The following is a 27,005-nucleotide window of genomic DNA, read 5'->3' on the forward strand; positions in this document are numbered from 1 at the left end:
GACTACTACCAGAAAGGTACCAAGAGCTGGCAAAGGCATCATCTTTCTACAGTTCTCAACAAAGGGCCAATGCTAAGAAACAGCACGCAACTGAGTATTAGCATCAGTTCCAGATTCAGAGGCACGCCACCCACCAGCAAGAGAAAGAACTGAGTAAGCAGTCATATAACAACCATCTAAAACTTCCATATTTTCTAATCCAAAAAAAATTTACTACCAATCTAAATAGTTTTATATAGATTAGCTCTTTTCAGTAACTAGCATCAATGTTTACTTTACGTATTCCTTTAAATATGTATTATAAGAAAATAATAAATACATATGTAAACTTTGCAAAATTAAAAAATAAAAATAAATAGGAAAAAAAGAAAGAACAGAAATGGAAGGGTAGGTTCACTGATAATTCTGGAAATAATGACTATTACTACTTTGGTCAATGCTCTACCAGTCTTCTTTCTACTTACACACATTTTTTAAAATTAATAAATGGCATTCATTTACCTCCCTCCTTGAGGGCAGGGATCTTAGTTTATTTCTTTTAATATCTCCCTAGATTTAATAAAATATTTCTTAAGTACCTATAAAGAGGATAAGAACACTAGTTATTACGTTTTAGAAGAATCTGGATAATCTGAAAATATTTTCTGTATTACAGGTACGTAATGTTGTAATTACTCTATTTCTTCATTTATCTTCACTTAACTTGAAAATTAAACCAGCCACATTAAATGAAAGCTTTAAACTCTTTCAATTACATACTTCATATTTGACATATTTGCTTTTCCACAGGAACAGTGAGTGCTTACTACTCTCTCGGTTGCAAAATTATCAAAAGCATTTCAGAAATGGGCCAGTTTCAAGTAAACAGTAATTAAACACTTGAAAGTTTAACAATCCTCTGAAAAGTAGGATTTTGCCTGAATTTTACAAGTACCTTTTATTCGGTTAAGCAAAATAATATGATGACTTCATACCTGTTGGGAGACTATTGTGTCCTGATTTTGTAACAGGAGATTCTTGTACCACACTTCCTCTATTACCCACAGCATTTGACATCCAATTATAGAAACTGACAGATGACGGTTCAGATAGCAAGGGATGTTCTGAGAACATATCCGTGGCCACTGTGTTTCCTGAGATAAAATTTGAGTATGGCGTTACGTGTGAAAGAACAGAGAGTGTGATTTACACAACAATTTTTTTAAAAGGTTAAAATATCCATCTTTGCAGATGTCTCTGAAATCTCACTGCATGGTGTTGGCAATGGGATATTAAAGGCATTAATTATTTTCATTATAATGGTGTAAAATCTATATTGGCTGCTCTAGACAGCACACCACACCACACCTAGGTTGATACCAATGTCAACGCTGTCATTTAAAAATATAAACTAAAGACATGAAAATACCAAGAAGTTAAGAGAACAAAAGTTTTTAAATTTTCTCAAAGACAAGGGCTATTATATGAAAGATCAGTTTTGCAACCAAAGTATATTAAGTCTAAATAAACTTAAATAGTGTCTTTCTTCTTTTAATTCCCCCTAAAAATAAAGTTATCATTGTCAAATCTAGACAATGTACCTGTTCTCGTTAGGGAGCTGCTTTTCACAGCGGCAGTGCTTCTCTGAGGAGTCCCTTCCAGGAGGTTGTGCAAACTTGGGAAGCTCCCGGTCAGGTAGCTGAGCAGGCTCTCCTTCCTGGGACTCTCCTTGACCGGCATCGCAGCACGTCCAGTGTGCACTGGGGAATCCGTGGCAGTGTCCCCACTGGTATAGCTCAGAGAATGATACGGGTGAATGCCCTGGGAAGGAACAGCACAGGGCTCATTCTCACACATATAAAAACACTGCTAATACTACAAATGCTGCTGATGTTTCCATTCCTGCTACCTATTTTTCACATTAATATCAACATCAATCTACCAGGATTGTGGTAAATCTCAAGTGTATGTGAAAATGTTTTATAACCCCATGGTAACACAACATAAAGGACAGCTTTTATTATATTATTACATTGAAGCAGTCGATGATTTTAACCATGACTCATGTACTCTCTTCTAAATATGAAGAGGGTGTCCAGCTGCAAGATACACAGACCATAGCATGGTACACCAAACAGAAGACAGAAAATAAAACACTGGTTGACACCTAAGGAACAGGAGGCAGGAGCATCAGCACTTCAGAAAGCTATGGGTGAGAATGTCTGTGAAGGGCCTCAATATCATCCCTAGGGACAGCAAGGAAAAAAAGTATTGGAAATGTTTCTTTATCCCTGCATATTTACTGAGCTAGCAAAGTGACACCCAGACTCAATCCCCCTTACAAAAAAATATTTCCTCAAAGACTTACTGAAAAATATACACACTTAAAATTATCTATAAAATGACTTATTCCTCCAGAAGTTAGGTTCTGGTTAAACTATAGAGAAGAAAGCTGTCTGCCTTCAGCAACCTTCCCCGCAGTTTCTTATTGAGGGTCAGCAGAGAGAACTACCCGAGAGGAAATCAAAGGCTCTCTGCTAAGAGAAAGGAATACAGGGGCAAAGGCTCACATTGCTGCAAAAGCTCTGATTTCTCAGCCTTCTATGGAAACCCTGTGCCTTCCTTCACACCTTCTCAGACATCCTCCCTTAGGTGGGGAAAGGGAAGAAGGGGTGACAACGTAAGAGGGTAAAGAACACTTACTTAATATCAAACACCGACTAATCATACTTCATTTATTGTCTTATTTAATCCTGAACAAATTATAAATGGGGGAGGTTATTCGTATTTTGCAGAAGAGGAAAGATCACTTACATACCTAGTAAGAAAAAGTAAGATTTTTGACCCAACTGCCTGACTTACATTTCTAAATTTTTGACATTAGTCAAAATTTCTAAATTTTTTACTTCCTAGTACCCAGTTAGTAAACCACTGTGTTTAGATTTGACTCTCTGGAGAACTGTAAAATACCAAATAGAATTTCCAATAATTCTTCAAGGAAAGAGAAAAAAAGAAAAAATTACTGAATTGTTTAATCTCTGTCTATTCTGTCTTCTCTAAGATTAGAATTTCTGCTCATTTTAAAGCACAGTACAAAAAAGATGAAACAGTTAAGTCCTTAAAAAGCTGAGATCTGGGGCAGTGCAATGGGGCTCAATAGCAGAATTCTTGCCTGCCATGCTGGAGACCTGGGTTCAATACCCAGAGCCTGTTCATGCCAAAAAAAAAAAAGAAGCAGAGATCTGAAACAAAGATGAAATTCCACTTCTTTGGAGGACTCTTAAAATCCATAAACAAAAGAATGTTATAAAACTTTCAGAAAGAAAACAGCATTAATAGCAAAACACATAAATATGATCAGAAAGTTTTTGAAAGACTGTCTGTCAATCAGGAAAATAGCTGAAACAGACTAAAGACTTAAGATTTTAGTGCCTTAGCCATTAAACTAGACTGTAGAAACAGAATAAACCATACTGCCCAAACTTTAAAAAATATATATCAAACTACCACTGAATATTTTAATTAAAAGAGCAATACTTACACAGAACAAAAATTTAAAAGACACAAAAGGCTATTCAATGGAAATTAGGTCTCCCTGTGCTCCAGTCTTTTGGTCCACTTAATTGTCTATCCTTTCGTAAATCATCTATGATTATCTAAGCACACATACTTTGTCCTTCTTAAAACACACATATTATTCTATACTTTGTTTTTGCCTTAATCAAAGTACTTTGGTGATGATTCCACATTATAGATCAATTTCATCTTTTTAAAGGCTTCACAGTACACCTCAGTATTGGTGTACACTAATTTATTAACCAGTTCTCTAACGGTTAGTCAGTTAGGATGTTTCCATTATTTTCCTATGAATAGCGTTGCAAAGAATATTCTTGAACCCATGCTGTGGTAGTTAGATTCAGTTGTCAACTTGACCAAGTAAGCATACCTAGTTTTGTTGCTGCGGACACAAGCCAATAGTACGTGAACCTCATCTGTCGCTGCTTAATCTGCAGTCAGCTAGGAGGCATGTCTGCTGCAATGAGTGACATTTGACTTAATTGGCTGGTGCTTAAATGAGAGAGCGCAATGTAGCACAGCCTAAGCAGCTCAGCATACCTCATCTAGCACTAGCAGCTCTGCCCAGGCCTTTGGAGATGCAGAAAGAAGTCACCCCGGGGAAAGTCGTTGGAACCCAGGGGCCTGGAGAGAAGACCAGCAGAGACCATCCTGTGCCTTCCACGTAAGAAAGAACCTCAGTGGAGAGTTAGCTGCCTTTCCTCTGAAGAACTAACAAAATAAATCCCCTTTTATTAAAAGCCAATCCGTCTCTGGTGTGTTGCATTCTGGCAGCTAGCAAACTAGAACATATGCCTTCAAACATTTATGAATATTTCTACAGAACAGATTCTCGGACATGGAAATGTTGGGTCAAAGGACATTACACTTAAAATTTTACCACTTATGTAGTGAAACAGTCCTTTAAACAGTCCTTCAAAGAGGCTGCAAGAATTTACATTCCCACCAAGACTATGTGAGAGCATCTGTTTTCTTACATCTTCAGCAACAATGTCTACTACCAAATGTCTTAGCTTTGGCAATCTGATAGGTAAAAAAGGGAAAACTCACTTAAATTTACATTTCTTTAATCATAAGAGCATAGATTTTCATATGGTTATATGCATTTCTCTAAGAACTGCCTATTTATGCCCTTCAACCATATTTCTATTTGATGACTGGCTTTTTTCTTAGTGTTTAGGAAAAGCTCTTTATTAGAAAATTAGCCCTTTGTCATAGCCTTTTCCACTCTGTTTACATTATTCTTTCCAAGCAGAAATTTTTTTGTAACATGGTAAAATTTATTAATCATTTACCCTAAGGATTCTGGGTATCAATGTAAGTCAATACCCAAACTTCCAAAAGAAGTCAAAATATTAACTGTCTGCTGTTTTCAGTACTTAGAGAAGCAAACTTGTAATAACTGCAACAACAACAAATAACTTACTGAGTGCTTACAATGTGCCAGCTAGTGTTCCAAGTATTTTTCATTTATTAACTTGGTTATTTTTCTTTACTATTGCGATTCCCACTTCACAGATGAAGAAACTGAGACACAGCACAGTTATAAACAGGTTCCACTACAGAGCATGAGTGGCAGCAGCAGGATTCAAACCAAGGCAGTGTGGCTTCTGAGGCTCTAGTCTAAACACTGCACTATGAACACCTCTCATCAAATATAGGTTAAATTTCTTAAAATAAAAAATGCAATTAGCATCATAAAATAGCATAACCCAAACTATACAACTAATCATACACCGCTTAAAAGGTTTCTCATTATAACTGACAATTAGGAGTTTACCAACATTTTTAATATTACCAACATATTCAATATTGAATAATTATCAATATAGTCAATATTGAATATAATACTCAACTGTTAATTTGAGTTCAAATCAAAAGTAGCAATAGTGTACCTTTATTTTTAATGCCGAGTCACTGTGAGTATGAGTCTTAGAAAGTTTCCTCATTATCTCAGCCCCAGTTACAGGTCCAGAGCCACCAGGTGGGGGCCGGTTGGCTGTCCCTTCTAGCAGCATGGTGTGTTCACTGACAGTAGCTGAAACAGTTCAAGAGGATGTAAGCTACAGAAAATTGTACACTTGCTTAAACTATCAACCCCAGTTTTCTCGGTAGTGTAACTGCACTCAACTTTATATATTCCTTGACAAAATAAACATGTAATTTGTTATAGTATTCACTCCTCTCCCTCTCCCCTGCCCAATCCCAATCCTCTCATTCAGTCTCATAAAAAGTGCAAATAGCTTCTACTGAATCTTTCACATGACACCAAAACTAATTCACTGAAGCTTAAGGAAGTTCAGAATTTTCACACATGAACATAGGTATATGCAGATAATCAAAAGTGGTGTTTAAGTGTACTATTCTTTCAACATTTGTATGGAGTTAAATTTTACAAGATAAGTAAAAATTCAACCTTACACCACTCATTTATTACATACAATTATAAAGTTTTTTGAAAAAAAAACACAAAAACAAAGTTGCATGAAGGATTATATTTCAGTGTTCTGAAAGTTCTAATTTTAAGACTACTATCCTTTCCCATGGTACTTTTAGTATTTTTTCAAAACATCATTTTTTTTTATCATGAGTTTTTATACAATACTAACTGTAATGATAATAAAAATTAACCACTGGCAAGGAGCATATCCATGTACATTTTTGAAATGCACATGTACTCATAAATGTCCCGGCGCAGTGGCATTACAGGCCGAGTGCAGGGCCACACACAGTGCACAGGATCAGGAACAAACACGTGCTGGGTAAGATTTCAGAAAACCCTTTAAAAGACTGTGGTATAAGAAGGAGAATAACCTGAAAAATACAAATATAATTTTAAAACAGTGATCATGTATTTCACGGAGAACACTGTAACTACCCGAACACACCTGTGTTTGTCAGGATAATCAGGAAAGAAACCTACTATTAATTTATTTGGACTAATAAAAAATTGCACTTATATAAAGAAGTCATGACATTTTCACGAGAATCTAATTATTAAAATGATCACAGGGACGGCCATGGTGGCGCAGTGGCGGAGTTCTCGCCTGCCATGCCGGGGACCCGGAATCATTTCCTAGTGCCTAAAGATCACAGGTACCATGTTACAAAGTGTATAATTCAATAATCTAACTAAAACATTTACTTATTAATAACTTACTAATAAATAGCTTGTAAATATACAGAAAATCAAAGGTTGTAAATATCTTTTCAAGGGGTGTATGAGCGTATTAATAGAAGCTACACATATCTAAACAAAAAATATACACTAATTGTGAGGAGGAAGAAAAGACCCTAATTGTGAGGGGTGAAAAAAATCAAGACAGGGTTACGAAATCACCTGCATCAAACTCAAATTCTGCACCGTCAGCGCTGGTGTCACTTTGAAGGCCGCCCCCGCTGTCCAGCCCAAGCCCATCTTCATGTCCGTGATTCACGGCTGCCTGTGGTTTCAGAGGCTGAGCGGGCCTATGCAAGCTCACTCCTTTAAAGGCTGGCGTCACCACAATGAACTTCATCCACTGCCTTGCCAGTGCAACTAAACCTTTCTTTAAAGTTACCAAAGCAGGAAGTCCATCACTCTGTAACAACAATTTGTTCAAAAGTCATCCCGAAGTGATAAAAGCAGTTACCATTTAAGTGCTTTGCATGCATTTTTTTCATTAAATCTCATAATCACTATTTTAGAGATGAGGAAACTAAAAATCAGATGTTAAGTAATTTGTTCAAGGTTACACCAGAGAGCTAGAATTTCAAGCTGACTTCAGAACCCAATCTCAAATGAAATGTTACATCTTCTGATCATAAACAAGACAACACGCTATGTGAATGCGACTAGAAATAAGGTGTGAAACTGAGATTCTCCTCAAGAATCACACTTTACTTTTTGTGCCCCACTGAAGGATCAAATGTATTTTGAGCTACCTGGAATACTCACTAAGCAAAGAGTAAAGAAAATTATTGCCTTCAAAGATTAGGTAACATTTAAAAGAATAAATCACTATAATTAAACTCTGACTGTAAATGGATTTGTAACTACCTTGAAATTAAATGCATTATCAGTAACAATTATACAAACTAAAATGTATCTAATTCTACATAGTGAATGACTGTAAGAAAGAAATGTTGGCTATTTTCTAACAAAAGAGAAAATGTCTAACTCCTCTCCATTTCCTATCCTACAATTCCACACTTCAGGGGAAATTCCTAAATTGTTGGAGAGAGCCTGATATTAAGTCATTTACTAGAGGGCAGGAAACACCCCATTTACTTTCTGAGGAATTTTAGATCCTCTAGTATGCTATTCCATTTCGCATTCCATTAATGAGATGCCTATAACTCAAATAAGGAGGGCCATCTCATGCTTCTCCCTCCTACCAGGGAGGAACAGCATCTATCCACAGGCAATGCCTGCCATAAACTCTCTCTCTGGCTCAGTTATAGGTAAGTTATCCTCAGACTGTGGGCCTCCTAGTCTTTAATTCATCAGAAGGGAGTAGAAAGCACTCTACCAGCTTCAAGACTTCTTTTATAACTTTCGAATCCATCATTTACCAGAGATTATGGCACTGAGGTCATTAGAAGCTTGACTGGTCATTAATAATACTGATATACTGGTCTCTGATTTGGCTAAAGGTTCTTAAATATTCTCAGTTACCTGGAAGCCTGGAGAGAAGGTAGACCCTAAGTTCCAAACCCCCTAATCATGATATTTCTCTTCTGTTATGCTTTTCTAGGAGCAGAGATGAATTGTATTCATTTTGTACAAGATATATTCTCCTTTCAATTAGCTTTAGTCTTTATTTCATTAAACCTTTTGTGGAATTTGACTCTGATGATAAGTCTCTTGCTTAAAAACTCTATTTCCAAGACCATACTCTTTCTAGTTCTCCTACCACACTCCTTCCCCTTCTTAGCACTCGGTGCACCTCTATCCATCCTACCCATCCCCTTTAAGTTTGGTATTCTTCAGGGATTCATCCTTGATCAGCTTCTTACTCAACACATCATCCCCAGAAACCTCATCCACGCCCAATTCTACTAACACCTTCATGCTGGCACCTCCCAAAGCATTAACTTGAGCTCACTATTGTTTATGGACCTGCATTTCTAACCAGATTTCTCCTTTGTAATTTTGCATGTCTCTCAAAACAAAGCAAAACAAAACTCAAAACATAAAGTTATTTTCTATAGCCTGCATCTGATTTTCCTCGGCCATTTTTACTATACTGATGAATGACAAGTTATCCACTCCCCTACTTACACAAATGAGAAATTTTGGCAATTGGCCTAGAAACTTCCTTCTTTGCATCTATCTAAACAACCACTATTTCCTAGCCATTCTACTCAAAAACCCTATCCAAAAATAGCACAATGATTTCCCAGCCTCTAGTTCTTCCCCTCGCCAATCTGGATTCTAGGCTGCCCTTGGAAAGAGAGGGAGATTTCTAAAATGCAAAAGGAATCATGTTCCTCTACTTAAAACTGGTCATGGCTGCCCATTACTTACAGGTGAAGTTCAAGCTATACCGGGTCCTCAAAAATGTAACTTTGATCATATCTGTGCAGTAGCAAATAGCAAAAACCTAAAGCAGAATACTTCAGCAATTACAGGTTAAGGTACTATTTTCTCTATTTTTACATGATCTGTGAGCTTTCTCTTTTCTAACATTACTTCCCATCACTCAACCACACCAAATCTTAGGCTTCAGTAATATGCCACTCTATTTCAAATAATTTCACACTGCTATGCCTCTATACATCTGCCATTCTCTTAGCCTATAATGCACCTAAACCTTCCCTTTTTTGTCTATTCTCAACATATGTCTAGCAACATCACAGTACTTAAGACCTCACTCTGGGGTCTATTCCTCTGTAATACACAATCTAACCTACTTTAACAGAAGAGAGCATTTACTATCCCTTTTCTCCCACACTAAACAAAGGAGAGATCTCTACTACTGGGCTTATCTTTACCAGTACAACGCTCTAAGTAGCCTGTGAGCTACTTGAGTGCCTAGGTCTCTAATAAAATGTGGGCTGAATTAACGAAATGAATACACGATGGAAGACATTTACAAACTGGCTGGCTTTAATTTCTGATACTCTCTGTGGCCACAGGATATATCAAAGCTAAATGGTTCGGGTGGGTTAAAATAAAATGATTTTCATTTCTTTAATACCAATTGCTGATAAATGGTCAATAAAGGGTATATTTTATTAATGCTAAGGATATATTTTTGCAACCTTAACTAGGAATTTTTCCCCATACACAAAAATAAGTGATCAAAAATGGATATGTTTTAACATATTTTTCTTTACTTTTGTTCTACTAACATAAAACTTGAAAGTACCAAAAAGGCTGTGTAGCTCACAGATTACATAAAGATGAGACAGTTACACCTTAAACTGTAATTGTTGAAATACCCTATTTTAGGTTTTAAGTTTAAGCAAAACCAAGGATTAATCTAGTTTGCTATTGCACAAGTATGAACAAAGTTACACTTAATTCATAAGACTAAGCATTTTGTCCCTTCCAATAATTCATTAAAAAAATCAACAAATATTCTCTAGATTATTCTTTGTTTCCCTATATAAAAACAAATTAAAATAAAGGAAAACAAAAGATATTTCCTAATCGAATTAGGATTTATTATTAGTAACATTATTACCATTAAGACTTTTAAACTGACTATAAATTTAACTAAAAATTTAACACTGGAAAAAAAAATTTAACATCAGGAGTATTAACAATTAAATAATATATATATGCTTCTGAAATTATACTCATTCCATAGTACTTTACCTGACATAAAAACTCTCCTTTTCTGCTAAAAAGTGTTAAATATTAATTGGTATATTAGTAATTTCAGATGCTTCACAACTTTGCAGTTATTATTTATTGATTGCCCCTACTCTTACTTAAAAGAATATGGAATTAAGATTAAAAAAATAGTTTATTATAAATAGAAATGAAAAGCATTTCCTCCCTTTAAAAGCTGCTTCTGTTCTAATAAGTAACACATATTCACTATAGAAATTTTAGGGAAATCAGAGGAGAATAACAACGCAACAACAAAGTCATCTACAATCCCCCCCAACAAGAACACCACTTTTAATCCACCACTGTTTTCACAAAGATCACTACTTTCTCACATTGAAAAAAGTTAAACATCAGACAAGGATGCGATTTTTATGTATCTCCAAAAGCTATTAAATTATTTTAAAACTTGTCCATACCTCTCAGTTTTACTCCATGTGGTCCTCAATATTCTAATTTTTCCCTAAGGGTCAGTGGCCCCTCAACAGAACAGAGGCTTCTTAAAGTTAACATAAGGTTTCGGGAACTCACCATGGTAGCATCATCAATAATGGAGTAATTTGCCTGATGTAGGTAGTGGTGTAATATGTTGCAGAGTAAACATGAAGGATTTTCTTGGAGAAAGCGGGCAAGTTTTGTAAGTCTGTTGTATTTACTTCTTAGAGGAAAATGTATACTTTTATTCTAAACAAAGCAAAAAATAACAGATTTAGAATGGTACATACCAAAGAGCCTACAAATCAAAGTTATCTAGTAATTAAGAACTTGTAGGCTGATGTTTTCCAATAATGATTAACAGGGATCAATTTCAATAATAAAGTTTACACACACCTCCAATGCTTCTGTCATTATGCATCCCATAACAGCACAAACTCTCAAGGTTCCCTCAGTATCTAACTTGTTTAATGATGATTTGAGTTGATCAATGGGAACAAGCCATGCACCAACTGCAGGGGTTGCAGTACTTAAAAGGTTCAGCTGCCTTAAGAACAAAAAATTATAAAAACAAGTATCAAGATTTGTATCAAACAATCTCCCATACCTGCTGTACTAGGTGGCTTATGTCATTTGGCAAAATTACTTTCTTTTCCTTTTGAACACCTAATAAATTATGGAAGTATAAAAGGGAATTCAAAGAATGGACAAAACAAAAGAAAGGAAAACCAAAAAGCATGCCAGCAATGTAAACACTAACTAAGAATCCAAGGCAGGATGACATGTAAAAATAAAACTGAAGCACTAGGAAAGAAAAAGGTAAACAGAAACAAGCTGAGAAAAATGCTTATAGAAAGTATGAAGTAGGACAGATGGAAAAAAGGTGTTACCAGAAATATTCAGAAAAATAAATGGAAAATACATGAAACATAACTATACACTATATGAAATAGAGAAGAAACATCAAGGGATAGTATTATATTTTTTAAAGATTTTTACCTAGAAAATGCATGCGTAGGAGACCTCACATTTGTGGGAGCTGCAAAACTAAACCAAATTTCTTTGATGGTCAACTTCATGCTACATGAATCTGGAGGTGGAGGCATCAGAGGTAGATCCTTTTTCAAATCATCAGATTCAACTCCTTCATCCTGTACAACATAAAATGCCAGGAAGTTATTAGTGTACAGCCCATGACATATTACACTGAATGTGATACTCTGGGGAATGTAAGCTTTAGGAAAGGGGAAGAAAGAGAAATGAAACAGGAAAGAAAGGTTGGGACCTGCTCATAAGGGGCCTTCTATGATAACGTTAAGGAATTTGGTCTTTATCGTTAAAGCAGGAGGGAATTACATGAACAAATTTATTTCAGAATATCTTTGGTAATGATGCGGAAGATAGACTAAAAATTAAAACTGTCAAAAAAAATGTAAGAGGATGAGAGGATGAGATGCTAAGGTGTGGCAGAGAATGAGGGAACAGAGACAAAGAGACTGAATTCAAGAGATAAGTCAAGGATAGAGATGACCACAGTTAGTTACCAGCTGGCTATATCAGCATGTGGGAAGAGAAGAGCTAATTTTGAGATACTAGCTCAGTGGATAGTGTAGCTATTTGCTTAGAAGGAAAATGCAGGAGTCGTCACAGGTCTAAGCAAAGTAATAATAAATGTGATTTTAGACTGAACGTGTGGTGGCTATGGCACATCCAAATAATGATGTCTAAAAGGCCAGTGGAAATACAGTTTTGGAGCTCAGGTGAAGAGTTGATGTTAAAAGGCCCTGTGGGGAAGAGACATGTCATCAAATTATGGAGCTAGCCTAGGAAATGAGAGAAAAGGAGCTGAGTACAGAACCTGGGGAGAATACCCACATTTAAGAAGGATAAAGGAACTGCATGAAGAAATGAACTGAGAGAAATCAGAGAACCGAAAGCAACTAAGGTTAGTGTGGCATCAGCGAGCAGAGCAGGTTCTGACAGCATGAGACTATGCCAAGTATTTCAGAGACTGAAAGGCAGGGAAAGAACACCTGCACTCTTCCCAGCGAACAGCTATTAGACCCCCCAAACCCCTAACACTTCCAGAGACCCCGTAAGAAAACTGTGATTAAACTCTTAAAGTATACATCATCCAGAATAAATGCTCTTTAAGAAATCCACAGGATCCTGGGGTTCAGAGGCAAATATACCAATCAATATTGGACACCAATGACAGCTCTCTTAATTAAAGGCTGGGTTCTCTGGAGATGGTTTTCTTTCTTCTTTAACAGTTCTGATTTTCAAAATGACCAAAAGTGTATATTTGCTTTAATTTTGTTATATGTATGTTACCAGAATAAAATAAGGAAACACAGTACTGTATAACACAAAGAAAGAATCCTAATGGAAACTTTGGGTGATAATTGCTAGAATAATTATAATAAACAATATGTTTCATCAATTGTAACAAAAGTACCAAGCTAATGCAAAATGTTATTAATAGTGAAAACTAGGCAAGGTGGGGTGGGGAGGTAAATGAGAATTCTGTACTTTCTGTCCTATTTTTTGGCAAATATACAAGTGCTCTAATGTTTTAAAAAGTGGATGCAGGGCAGTGCAATCGTGGCTCAGCAGGTGGAATTCTCACCTGCCATGCTGGAAACCCAGGTGCAATTCCCGGTGCATGCCCATGCAAAAAAAAAAAAAAAAGTGGATGCCTGCATGTGTGCTTAAGAACAACATTCACTAAGTTCTTACTGTGGGCAAGGCACAGAATTAAGCATTGGTCCCTGCAATCTTCACAATTTTAAATGTCAATATCATTACCATACTTCTGTGAAGAAACTCAGATGAAGAAACTTAGGAGAGAGGAAGTAACTTGCCCGAAGTCACCAATCAGCTAATGGTCTATCTTTTCTGCAATCTGGAATTCTGAGTATTTTTGTTGGAACTGTCTTGTACATCGCCATGCAATTCCACCACAATAAACAACAATAAAATGAACTGTGTATAAGGTGTTCTTCAGCACACTAACTGAAGATATTGCCAAAATTATTTAGTATTTACACGAAAATACTATCAATAAGAACTAATTATTTCTAAAAAAATGAATTCTGCTAAAAATTCTTCAAATGACACAAAAACAGTCTGTTTTTCTTAAGTTCTATTAATTCAATATTTATTAAATGCCTAATATGAAGCAAGGTATTATGTTAGGAACTGTGAACATAGACAAAACCTATAATATGGGCCTAATTTTCTGAAATTATACTTTAGTATAATTAGTATTATTAGAAAGTCACCAACTTGTTCATCTGAAACAGAATTGCCATTTAAGTCTGAGGAGGGGCTTATTCGGTCACAAGGAAGGTTATCGTCAGAGACATCAGTGTTGTAGCCACTGCCGGTTGGAGAATCAGAAGAATTATTGGATGTCAGCACTCCACCCCTTTCTGTGACATTAGCTTTACCCATTACTCCAAAAGAATTATATAAAACAGCACCAGATTGTCTTCCTCCTACAAAAATGAAGGAATTCATTTATTCGAAATAGTGGATAAATGTCTCATTGTACTCTACTGTATCTGCATAAAATCTCAAAGACAATTTTTTTTTCTTTCTCTTCAAGATTTTGCCCTTATCAAAATGATGTATCACTGCATTATCAAGTAAGGAGACACAGACATATGCAGCTATAATTATATGTGACTAACATAAAGTTCTCATACATAATTCAACTTTTCTATTTTAAAATAATACTCAGTAACTTAAAAGAAAAACAAATGTAATTGTAAGTCAAGTTTTCCACTGGAAAAAAAGATTCACAGTGCTTTCAATCCTACTATGGCAAAGTTCTACCAAGTAAGGTTCTATGTTCTAAAGATACAAACTTCCAAAGACTGGTTTTTATTTTATCTTACTTTTTTTTCCCCATTCTTTCTCTGATTATAACTAATAAATACAGAAAGGTATAGAAAAGGAAAAAGGAAGATTAAAGTCATATGTAATTTTATAACCCAGAGGTAACTTTTATTCAGGAAATTTTTTCTGAATTACAAAATGTTTTGCTCAAGAACTGAGGTTTGGTACTGCCTGGATGGTCTGACTGGTTCTGAATCAAACACGCTCTAGTTATGCAAGCGGGATAGGGTACAAACCCTGGAAAATAATCCCAGGTACCACACTTTCTGCTTAAATATGACTCAGGTTACTGAAAGTCATAGTAAAGGAGTAACCTTAGACATTTCTTTGTTCAAAGCATTTCAGCAATGTGGGACCACTTTGTGCCCTAGCTGGGCAGTAAAGTAATAACAGCAACAACGAAAAGGGCTACCTTTTATGGTCAGATTTTCAAGTCCACATTCAAACATAATCCAACCCCATTTTTCCTGGCTGGGACCTATTCGAGTTACATCAGGAACAGCATGCTGATCAGTTTCATCCACAAATGTGAACTCATCCAATTCTTCAAGAGTAAATAAAACCTTGGACTTCTCAAAAGGAATAGCAGTGATGATACAAGTTCCAATGTCTATTATCAAAAGAGAACAAAATGACCATTTTAAAGGCAGAAGTTTATTAAAAAGCAAAAAATAAACATTTGGCACAGTGGTTGCCTTAAAAAGAAGAGTTCAGTATTGTATGGAAAAGATAGAAAAATAAAATTAAATAAATGAGCCAACATCTGAAACAATGCCGTCTACTGTCTCACTATTTAAAAAGTACCTGAAGTTCCTTAAAGTGCAAAAGCAAAAGGGAGAAACGAAGGTTTCATAATAAGGAAATAACTGATTACAAGTAATAGGAGTTTATTTCGGAATGACAATCAGGGAACTCAAAAACATCTAAAGTTACAAAGCTCCTGAATAATTTAGCTTCACGGCAAAACTAGTTTTAAATACTTTCTCACCATTTTAAAAAGTACAAAAATTATTAAAATGATTTAACCTTAGGAAAAAAAATTATTCTCTAGAAAAATTATACCTTTTGGTAAGACTACCATATGCTAACATATTTTATATAACTAGAATTCATCACAGAAATCATCATGATTCTGATGCATATAGATACAATATGAAAATTAACATTCTGATTGCCTAGGAAAGCTTCTTATTTTATCTTACATTTTTCCACATTTCTTTCTCTGATTATATAGCTAACGAATACAGGTAAGTATTGAAAAGGATAAAGACACAATTCACACGTAATTTTATAACTCAGAGGTAACTTCTGTTTATATTTGAAGTAAATTTCCCTTTAGCATTAGATCAGTTTGAAAACCCCACTTTTCATTTAACAGTAAACCATTATAATTTCTTTGAGTCATTAAAAATTCCTCAAAAGATATTATTTCAATAACTATGTACTAAACCATGATATCGCAATATCATATTTTATATTCATGCTTAGAAAGTCTTCCCTGATCAGAATAAATAGTCACCTACATTTTTCTATAATTCTGTTTCTCTTTTTACATTAAGTTGTTAATCCCAAGAATTAGGGCTTAAATGGAATTCTATTTAAATTTCTTGAAAATGTAATACTGTCACATAGATCAAAGTTCCAAACGGTATCAAAGAGTACACAATGAAAAGCCTCTAACCCCATACCCAGCCTCCCAGTTGTCCGCTCCATAGGTAACAAATATCATTAGATTATTGGGCAGCCTTTCACAGATAACTTATATACATAAAAACAAAGACATTTATATTTCTTTCTTTCTGCATTTTTATACAAACATCCACCTTTGAATTTCAATGGGAGTTTTGTCTCTGATGTCTTTCAAAATTATGACAAGTATTGCTTATGATCTGCACAATACCCAAGTACAAAGTGGTTACTAGTGCAAACTGCAGAACTGAAAAAATTCTTTTTATATCTAGCCACTGTATTTTGAACCAGCTTTAGGGCTACAGATCTCAGGTAGTCATGAACAGTCTCTTACTTGGAATCCTCAGGTCAAATGCTTCAACTTCAAACTCAAGAATAGTGAAATAAGCATTGAAAGTCACAGAGTTACAGAGACCCAAAATGCAAACAGAAATCATGGAATCCTCAAATTGCAGAAAGCAGTGAATAAATCAAGGAAGCCATTAATTCCTTCAGCAAAGAAACTGAACACTTGTTACATGCCAAACACTGGGGCTTCTAGAGATAAGTAACAAACAACACAGGCTTGAGCACCTGTCCCCCAAAGAGATTTTTAGAACAGCAATCATCTCAATTAAGACTAACACACTCAATTTTATCTGGATTGAATCCTTGACAATCTGAGATCATTTACGCCTTTAAATAAGACTAAGTATTGAATAGAGTAAAAAAACTATTGAAATGGGAAGCATCTCTATTTTTCTCTTTTACCTCGCCAAGGATCTTAAGACAAATAGCCATGCCTATCACTCTTATTATCGCTTTGACTATCTGGTCTTGATTAATATTGCAATTAATCATTTTAGGTGAAGTTTTATAAACATAATAAATAAAAAAGAAAGACTTTCAAAGTCAAGTTCTGTCTGCTCTACGATGAAAAAGCAGATGCCATGAAGAAAACAGACGGGAGATAAAAAACAGTTCCTACTTGGGCAGCATACCAAATTTTTTACCAAAGTTTACCTTCTATTCTGCATAGACTACAAATAATAACTAAATGCTATGCACTCAATATTTGCAGAAATACCTTTCTCTTTCTTATGAAATATTCAAACATGGCAATACTCGAAGGAAAAAAATCATCTTGCCTTCTCTCTTTTTAAAAAACCTCTTATTCCTTCAATGCGGGAGATCCGGGTTTGTTCCCCAGACAATGCAGCCCCCCCGCCAAATAAATAAATAAAACTAAAAGCCTCTTAGAGTTATACACATCAAAGAAAACATACTTGTTTTAAAATCCTACCTGTTGTATCAAGACCCCTAAGTTGCCCATGAATTCGATGAATATTTAACTTGGCTGCAATTTCTTTGCCTTTTTCTGCACCAGCATTTGATTTGAGAGAGCCAGATGACTGCGGCTGCATCTTAGTGGTATGGACATATCTATCAAAATTCGATGTTCTACCAGGTTCTGAATTGTTTGAAGTCTCTTCAACCATACCTCTTTATGAAAGCAGAAAAAGAGTATGAAATTTAACACTTGAATAATATAGTTCACTAAAAACATTTAACTGATAATCAGTTTATGCTTTAAAACCATTCTACTTTTTAAATTAAACCAAGATCAATAAATTCTCCAAAACATAAAACAAAATGTTATGAATAAAAACAGCCAAACTTTTAAAAATCTTCTTTGTTAATATAAAAATCTGAAATTCCAATACCAGTTCTGAGTTTTAACCTTAGAATTTTCAGAAATATATTTAAAAGATGTTCAAGGCTTGCTTTTACATCCATCAAGATAATCATGGCTCAAATTAATAAAATCTTTCTTACCTGTTCATACGAAATTGTGTAGTAATTCTATCGAAACACAACGCTACTAGGGAAACATGAGTCACACTTCGACTAGGAACTGTAGTTGGAGATTCTTCTACAGAGGCTTGTAACAAACATAAGTTTACCTAACATAAAAAATGTTACAATGTCACAGCTGAAAAAAAGTAAAAAGTTACCACTTCTTCATAAAATAATACAAGAAAATAAAAAAGTTGGGAATATCATATGTCTGAAAGTGATGAAGACAAAGCTTGTAAATATAGACTCTTATGAAAAATAACACTAAGATTCTTACTAGAAGGGAATGGAACATTTTGTTAAATGTTATTCAATACTCCGTTTAAGTAATTTAGTTCTTAAATTAGATCATCAAAGGAAAATTTTTTACATTTTTGCATATTGCAAACTGTTCTACTATCCTTCAATTTAGTAAATGCAGAGGATAAAATTTCCAAAATGGTATCTTCTTACAGAAACTTTAAAAAATACTAAACAGTTACCTTTGGTATGCTAACATTAGCCTGAAGACCTTTAATTGTTACATTATCTTGCTTCATTATGAGATTTGTCTGTGTTTGCCCTTGATTAGTAGTTCCTATGGTAGGATGTTCTGTTTTTGTTCCTCGAACATCTTGCTTGGAAGATAACTAAAAAGAAAGCGGAATTAATTTTTCACAGACTTTTCATGATTTCCACATCATTGTGCAACAACAATATTATTAGGGACCCCTCTTATGGCTGCCAGAAGCCATGAAAACCTAGGGAAAATGCTGATAGTGCCAATGTTAACAGGAAGTAATACATACTAAAGTGAAATTAACCTAAAGAGAAACAGTCAGAAAAATAGTAATAAGAACTAAAGAAATTTTTTGGATCACTAATTTCAACCAGTAGATCTGGTTCTGATAATAGGCTTCTTGTTGGCTAGAAATATTTACAAATTTATTTTTGTTTGTACTCAGCTAACTACCTCTCACATTTCCTATATATACATAAAATATATATATTTTTGTGGGGGGTGGTGTCGGGTGCATGGTCCAGGAATTGAACCCAGGTCTTCGCATGGAAAGTGAGCATTCTACCATTGAATCACCCATGCACCCTCCAATATATTTTGACTAACTAGTTCACTAAAAATAATCAGCCTCACTTTTCAACCTCTCCTCTGGTCCCGAGTCCAAATATGATCCACATCAATTTAAAAGTCAAATGGAAAACCACCAGAAAAGCATCTGGATATGGTCGCTAAGCAACTGGCTTCATGACTATATCTACAGTGTAAGGAGAATATCACATACTAAGGGGCAAAGACTTTATTCATTTAGACAACCAGAAATCTAAAAAATATTAAGATATAACTGCACAAATCATACAGACGAGTAAAAATTATAACAGCTTTGTTTTCTTAGAAAGGAGTTGAGCTACTTTCAAAATAAAAGAAAAAGTAAAGCTACATATTAATAAATATTTGTACTACTAAATTTAATCCATAGCACAACTATACATGCTATCTTTTATGGAGCCAATGACATATAAAGACTATTTAGAACATGCCCATGTATTTCAATTTAACTTGTAATAAAATTTTGATACATTTAAAAGTCTTTTCAAAGCTGAAGATTCTGCACTCATGAAGAACCCTTACATTTTCTGAGAAGGTTGTCTTGCTGTTCTGGACAGCTTCCCTGAGGACTCTGGCATGAAGATCGTCCACAATTGTAGCTGGATGTCGGGTATTAGCACAATGAACCAGTGCTTCAATATATCTGAGGAAAGAAAAAATAGTTAATGAAAAACTTAAACGTCCCTTTAACACTATGAGCTAGTTTATCTAAATATATCAATGAAATTTAACATCATTTGGATATTTGCAACAATTCTTCAATATTGGTAGGAGAATGCCTAGGCCACACTTTCAGAAATTATGTAAAGAGAAACAGTCCTGAGATTGAGATTTTATCTCCCCGCTTCAAGCACCCAATCAAGCATTCTGGATTGGGCAATGTTCTTTTCTTTTACAGTCTCCTCCAGATGATTTCCTATGTTCTTCATCCTGTTCATTTGCATGATGTCTTATATGGTATGACATAAGAATATTTGCAGTATAAATTATTAAGGAAAACTATATCTCTGAAGTAAAAACAAGACTTTTATAAATACTGGTCCCAATCGAACTCCGTCAGCACTCAGTATTTACCACTCAACTCTACTTCCATTATGTTTGGATTTCATCCATGCAGTCTCCCCTAGACAGACTACAAGTTTCCTGCAGGCAGAGCCTCTATTTCTTCCCCTTTTCGTTTCACTAGCCAGATAGAAGTAAAAATACAAAACATAACAGCTAGTTACTGGGTGTTCGATCATTTTATGCTCATTAGTCCAAAAGCAAAAACAGAAAACATGTGGTAATATAATTATTTTAAAATGTAACAAATGTTAACTTAAACATAAACCCTTTTAAATATACTTTCATTTTTATTTAATCAAAATTAAATAAAACCAATATTCTTCTAAATTAACATATTTGTTATTTTTTAAATAATAGCTATATTTTTAGACAAAATACCTGTCTAAAGCTTCAGCCACCAGGGGAGTCAGAACAATATCAACGGTCCCTTTTACTTCAACTATGGCCGTTGTCCTGGTCTGAGAGACTGGCTGACCCAGGGTCCACTCCTCGGTTAACGTTTCATCGTCTGTGTTACCAACAGCTTTCTTTTCCAGAGGAGTATATGGCGGACTAAATAATTTCAAAAGCAAAGCAGATACCATATCAAAGGGCAGGCTTTGGTGACCACTTAAACCTACACTTATTTAAACTAAAAATTTCATAAAACTAACTAAACATTTTATCCACCAAACACTTTTCAAAGACAGATCAAATGAGGTACTAAAATGCAAAGTGACCAAAGATGGTTAATGCATAGAATGAGAAAAAAACGTTTGTTTGTAATATTTATTTGATGGAGTTTTTCCAAAATATGAAAAGTATAATACTGAATTTTTGTTAGTTCCAAGTTTTTATATGCAAGGTATGACTTGCCCAAATGTTTAATGGAAATACTATTGACTGCTTAAATGTAATTAAACCACGACAGACTAAAGAGCTAAATTATTCTCGGTGATTTACTGTTTAAGTCAAGCCTCTACTAAACAAACAAACAAACACACTACACACTTCATAGTCAAGAAAGGCTGACTTGGCGTTAAACTTTAAAGTACGTCATTTTTACTTACTTTAAAGTTGATCCCGAAAGTTGCATGCCTCTGTCTAGCAAAGCATTAGCTGTGAGCCCCTGTTTAATAACCTAGAATAACATAAAGCATTACATATAGTCTAGGATCTTACTATTATTTCTCTAATTTTATGGTATCTATCAGATACTCATGAATATCCAAATTACCTGCCTAATGTGATCTGGATATATTCAATGTAAATATTTGATAAATGGAGAAAATCACGGAAAATACTCAATAGGCAATTTCACTTTCTGTTTCATCAGACAAACGGTAGGTCGTGGCTGTTAGGGCTGAAGAATGAAGACTACAATCAAAATGTAAAAGCAAGTGTCTCAAAGGTCTTCCCTCCAGAGTTTCTTTTTAAAAATTCAGCTTTTCTAAAGCTTATACAGAGTCCACAGACTTCTAGCATAACCAACTTTTAAGTCAGAGATAACCCAGAGAAATAATCAACTTCTAGGAAAATCTAGACTTGTATTTTACATCTTAAAAACATAAGACAAAATAAATGACACCTGAATAACCAAACTGGAATGTTATAAATGCTGGACACTACCTCTCAAGTTCTTCTTGTGAAATCGTTTAAAGATAGAAATTCCATGACCTATCTTTTCCAAAGATTTGACTGCCTAATCAAATTAGAAAGGTTTATTTTAAAGTAATATTAAAACAATTCTAATCTTTGGGGCACTATGCTTCACATCCTGTAGTACCATTCAATTTTATATTGGAAAATTCATATACTAACACATTTCCACATGTAATAAGGAGAACATTTTAGAATCTTGGTATGGACAATTTATCTTAGGTAGGATATGAAATTGGCAAAACCTGTATACCACTAATGCTTCTTCTAACATCAAAGTACAGTACTCAAAACAATTCATCAATTTCCATCATTACTGTTATATCTTAAGGCTAAGGACTTATCATCTCTTACACAGATTGATGCAAGAGGCGCCTAAGTGATCACCTCCCTTCCTCTCCTGCCCAGTGACAATTCACTTCTACTTAGTAGTCACACTTCCTTAAAATCCTCCAGAATTTGCCAATTAAATTAAATTAAAATTCAAGCTCCTGGTCCAATGGCCTCGAGGTCCTGAGTGACCTGGCCCATGTGCAGGTCTCTCCAGCCTCATCATGAGCAGTTCTCCCCACGCGCTGGCTGCGCTGCAGGCCCCCTGGCCTCGCTCCCACTTTGGGGCGAGTACAGGCTCTGTCTGTAACACAGTGCCCCCAGCAACTCCCATCGTCCATTCCATCCCTTCTTTCAAGTTTCAGCTTACATACTACCTGCTCAGAGACACCTCGTATGCCAATACAGTCTACCAGCCCCAGCCCTGTTATTCTCTAGCCCAGCAGCCTCTGAGTACCTTCTGAAGACTCTTACTAATCTGTACGCATACACGTATCTATCTATTAATGTCGTCCTCTTCCCTTTAAGACTCTGCACTCCATGCCTGCTCCCTCACTACTGCACACCTGCACACAATTGTCTATTATATATCTCCCTTTAAGACTCTGCACTCCATGCCTGCTCCCTCACTACTGCACATCTGCACACAACTGTCTACTATATATCTCCCTTTAAGACTCTGTACTCCATGCCTGCTCCCTCACTACTGCACACCTGCACACAATTGTCTATTATATATCTCCCTTTAAGACTCTGCACTCCATGCCTGCTCCCTCACTACTGCACACCTGCACACAATTGTCTATTATATATCTCCCTTTAAGACTCTGCACTCATGCCTGTTCCCTCACTACTGCACACCTGCACACAACTGTCTATTATATATCTCCCTTTAAGACTCTGCACTCCATGCCTGCTCCCTCACTACTGCACACCTGCACACAATTGTCTATTATATATCTCCCTTTAAGACTCTGCACTCCATGCCTGCGCCCTCACTACTGCACACCTGCACACAATTGTCTATTATATATCTCCCTTTAAGACTCTATATTCCATGCCTGTTCCCTCACTACTGCACACCTGCACACAATTGTCTATTATATAGCTCCCTTTAAGACTCTGCACTCCATGCCTGCTCCCTCACTACTGCACATCTGCACACAATTATCTATTATATATCTCCCTTTAAGACTCTGCACTCCATGCCTGTTCCCTCACTACTGCACATCTGCACACAACTGTCTATTATATATCTCCCTTTAAGACTCTGCACTCCATGCCTGCTCCCTCACTACTACACATCTGCACACAATTGTCTATTACATATCTCTGAAAAATGAACAACTGAATAAACGAAATTGAGACACCTTAAATATGCGTGTATATATGTAGATACCATATAATATTCCTGAATATTGTTAATCACTTCCATAAGTTTTTTTTCCCTTACATGGGCAGACATCAGGAATCAAACTCAGGTCTCTGGCACGGCAGGTGAGAACTCTGCCTGCTGAGCCAGTGTGGCCTGCCCTTCCGTAAGATTTTATATGCCTAATTTTGGTCTTCATCCTAAAAAATTTTTCTTATAATTCATTATTTTATAGAGTTTTCATATTGGCTATTATCACGAAATTTATTTTGACACATTTTATATTTTCAGGTTTTCTAAAAAGTCATTTACACAATATGTAACAGACAATAACCACACTAATGCTAAATTATAAGATTTCAAATGGCGAGTGGAACTGGATTCCCATGTACATGGCTACGGCATAATAGAAAGAATAACTATGAAAAACAATCACAAAAATGTATTTTAAGATGCAGAAAATATGAATTCAGAGAGAAGACTTGATCCTAATCTTGGAGTAAAATGTCAAAACAGATTATATGTTAATCAGATTATTAAAGTGACAAGTTTTAAACTATTCTTCAGTATGATATGCTTAAATTTATAATACTCATCAATAACCCCAAGACGTACTGTAACACATGAATGAAGCCATGACTTCAGAATTACTACCTCACAGAAAGGTAAGTAAAATGAGGGCAATTTTGAAAACAACTTCTTAAAAATCTACTTTTCTAAATAATTATACCCGTGGAAATTAATAATTTGCTTTATACCTTAAAAGTTGGAACAGAAAGCTGTTCCAATGACGATGAACTTTCCTCACTGGTGGGTGTGTCCAGATCGAGGGGACGATGCAATGAGGACTTAGAGGTTCTTTTGTTGGCTGGGTGCTTAACTGACCAATTAATCACCTGGAACTGAGTAAGGTAAGTCTGATAACAACACATCACAGGTTGCTGAGAAGTAATCTGTTCACTCTCTACTGTTTTCTCGCCTTCCACAATATACAGATGTTCTACAGGGTCATCTTCTCCACCTAATGCAGAAACAAACGAAGCCTGGGAAGGATGAGTTTTGAACGGCAGAGTTCGAGGATCCTGACTGCTTTCTCCGTGGCCAGTAAGTGGTCCTTCCACACTGTGATAAATGGAGCCCCTACTGTAGTCAATCTGCTGCATCTGCTTTTTCTTCTTTTTCCTACCTGGATAAGTTCCAGGGCCTTCATCACTGCTAATGGGCTCAAATTCTTCGGCTGCAGAAAAGTAGGCTTCACTATCGGCCATTGACATGCTGGAATCCATGGATCGATACTGATGAAATGAATTCGAGTCTGCTGATGGTGTGTATGGGAATGAACCAAAACTTCTTCTCTGCTTTGGTGAGTCTAGTACATTCTCATCACTTCGAGAGACATCACTACTGAACTGGACTCCAACTGTAACAGGCTGCTTGTCCCCATAAAAAGCAGCAGTTAGGCTCTTAGTACTTCCAAGTCGAGTGGAACATACAGATGCTTGACGCTTCAAGGGCGATCTGAGAGGAGACTGGCCTGCTGACTTATCTTGTGCACTAGGAGACACTGGGCTATTTCCTGAAATTTCTGTAGGGACACTAAAACAGCAAATAAAACAATCACGCTCTTCTGTAATCATACAATTTACTCTAAGCATAAACAGAAGAACCTATAAAGTCTTTTTAGTAATTCTAATCACTTATTGTCCAAATAAAGCAAAATCTAAAATTTCACAAAATGATATTCATATAAAGTAAGCAAAGGGCACAATGTGCTCATTATCCCATATAGTACCAAAAGAATTTGAGGCAGCTCACAACACAATAAATTTAAAGAAATCCAGAAAATAATCATATATCCACAATCCATGGAACAAACACGTTTATAAGGTTTCATTTCATAGCGTTAAAGCTTGCCGAACAAAATATACCAAGGGCCATGGATGAAATAAGAATGAATGAAAGAGGAGTAGTCATGAATAACCCCAATATTTCTAACCCCAATATTTAGCAACTGATGTAGTAGTGCCATTTCCTGAGGGAGAACAAATTGAGAATGACAGGTCACTTTTGTACGCTGAATTTGAGGTCTCCAGGAAAAATTCAAGTGGAAAAACAAAGAAGATAGGGGGATAATGGAGAAAAACCGGGCTTAAAGGGCCTCGGCTAGAGTTTAACATTTAAAATATGTTGGATACACAACAAGCAAACTCACCACCCTCCCCCTCTCTGCGTGGGACATGACTCCCAGGGGTGTGGACCTTCCTGGCAACGTGGGACAGAAATCCTAGAATGAGCTGAGACTCAGCATCAAGGGACTGAGAAAAACCCTAGAATGAGCTGAGACTCAGCATCAAGGAACTGAGAAAACCTTCTCGGCCAAAAGGGGGAAGAGAGAAATGAGATAGCGTCAATAGCTGAGAGATTCCAAACAGTCGAGAGGTTATCCTGGAGGTTATTCTTACGCATTAAGCAGACATCACCTTGTTATTCAAGACGAAATGGAGAGGCCGCAGGGAACTGTCTGAAAATGTGGAGCTGTGTTCCAGTAGCCATGTTTCTTGAAGATGATGTATAATGTTATAGCTTTCACAATGTGACTGTGCAATTGTGAAAACCTTGTGTCTGATGCTCCTTTTATCTACCTCATTAACAGACGAGTAAAACATACGGAATAAAGATGAATAATAGGGGGAACAAATGTTAAAATAAATTTAGATTGTAATGCTGGTGATCAGTGAGCGGGAGGGGTGGGGGTATGGTATGTGTGAATTTTTTTCTGTTTTCTTTATTTCTTTTTCTGAATAGATGCAAATGTTCTAAGAAATGATCATGATGATGAATATGCAACTATGTGATGATATTGTGAATTACTGATTATATACGTAGAACAGAATGATCAAAATAGGAATGTTTGTGTTTGGTGTTTTTTGGTATTAAAAAAATGAAATAAAATAAATTATAAAAAAATATGTTGGATGCATATCATAATTAAGCCATTCACTGAGACTGCCTAAAAAAGTAGCACGGACTGAGTGAAAAAAAGGGACAGAACAGAACAGAGCAGAACAGAGACTTGAGGGATAACAACATTTAACAAATGCCTGGCTATAGGAGGGAGAGAAAGATGACAAGGGAGAAAAACATGGAGGACGTGGCAATAGACACTGAGAAGGAAAAGCCAAAAAGGTGCAAAGGAAATTGGAAATGGGTTATCAAGCCAAGAAGAAAGAGTGTTTCAAGGTTTTAGACAAAGAGAG

General features: G+C 35.8%; 1 protein-coding gene across 9 annotated transcripts in view; it reads right to left on the reverse strand.

Annotated features, from left to right (window-relative positions):
* The window catches only part of BLTP1 (bridge-like lipid transfer protein family member 1), a 235,966-nt gene that overhangs the window by 108,858 nt on the left and 100,103 nt on the right, over positions 1-27,005 (reverse strand). For all 9 annotated transcript variants that reach the window (XM_077140145.1, XM_077140153.1, XM_077140154.1 and 6 more), the window contains exons 28-43: positions 24,507-25,344; positions 21,458-21,528; positions 20,787-20,960; positions 19,866-19,986; positions 18,721-18,867; positions 18,218-18,345; positions 17,685-17,884; positions 15,126-15,323; positions 14,099-14,310; positions 11,810-11,961; positions 11,207-11,357; positions 10,907-11,059; positions 6,896-7,136; positions 5,451-5,593; positions 1,581-1,800; positions 975-1,133 (exon numbers count right to left, since the gene is read on the reverse strand). In XM_077140145.1, the coding sequence (XP_076996260.1) occupies positions 975-1,133; positions 1,581-1,800; positions 5,451-5,593; positions 6,896-7,136; positions 10,907-11,059; positions 11,207-11,357; positions 11,810-11,961; positions 14,099-14,310; positions 15,126-15,323; positions 17,685-17,884; positions 18,218-18,345; positions 18,721-18,867; positions 19,866-19,986; positions 20,787-20,960; positions 21,458-21,528; positions 24,507-25,344 (3,308 nt within the window). The remainder of the gene's footprint in view (positions 1-974; positions 1,134-1,580; positions 1,801-5,450; positions 5,594-6,895; positions 7,137-10,906; positions 11,060-11,206; positions 11,358-11,809; positions 11,962-14,098; positions 14,311-15,125; positions 15,324-17,684; positions 17,885-18,217; positions 18,346-18,720; positions 18,868-19,865; positions 19,987-20,786; positions 20,961-21,457; positions 21,529-24,506; positions 25,345-27,005) is intronic.

Source organism: Tamandua tetradactyla, chromosome 22 (assembly GCF_023851605.1).
Source record: "Tamandua tetradactyla isolate mTamTet1 chromosome 22, mTamTet1.pri, whole genome shotgun sequence".
NCBI classification, from domain to species: domain Eukaryota; kingdom Metazoa; phylum Chordata; class Mammalia; order Pilosa; family Myrmecophagidae; genus Tamandua; species Tamandua tetradactyla.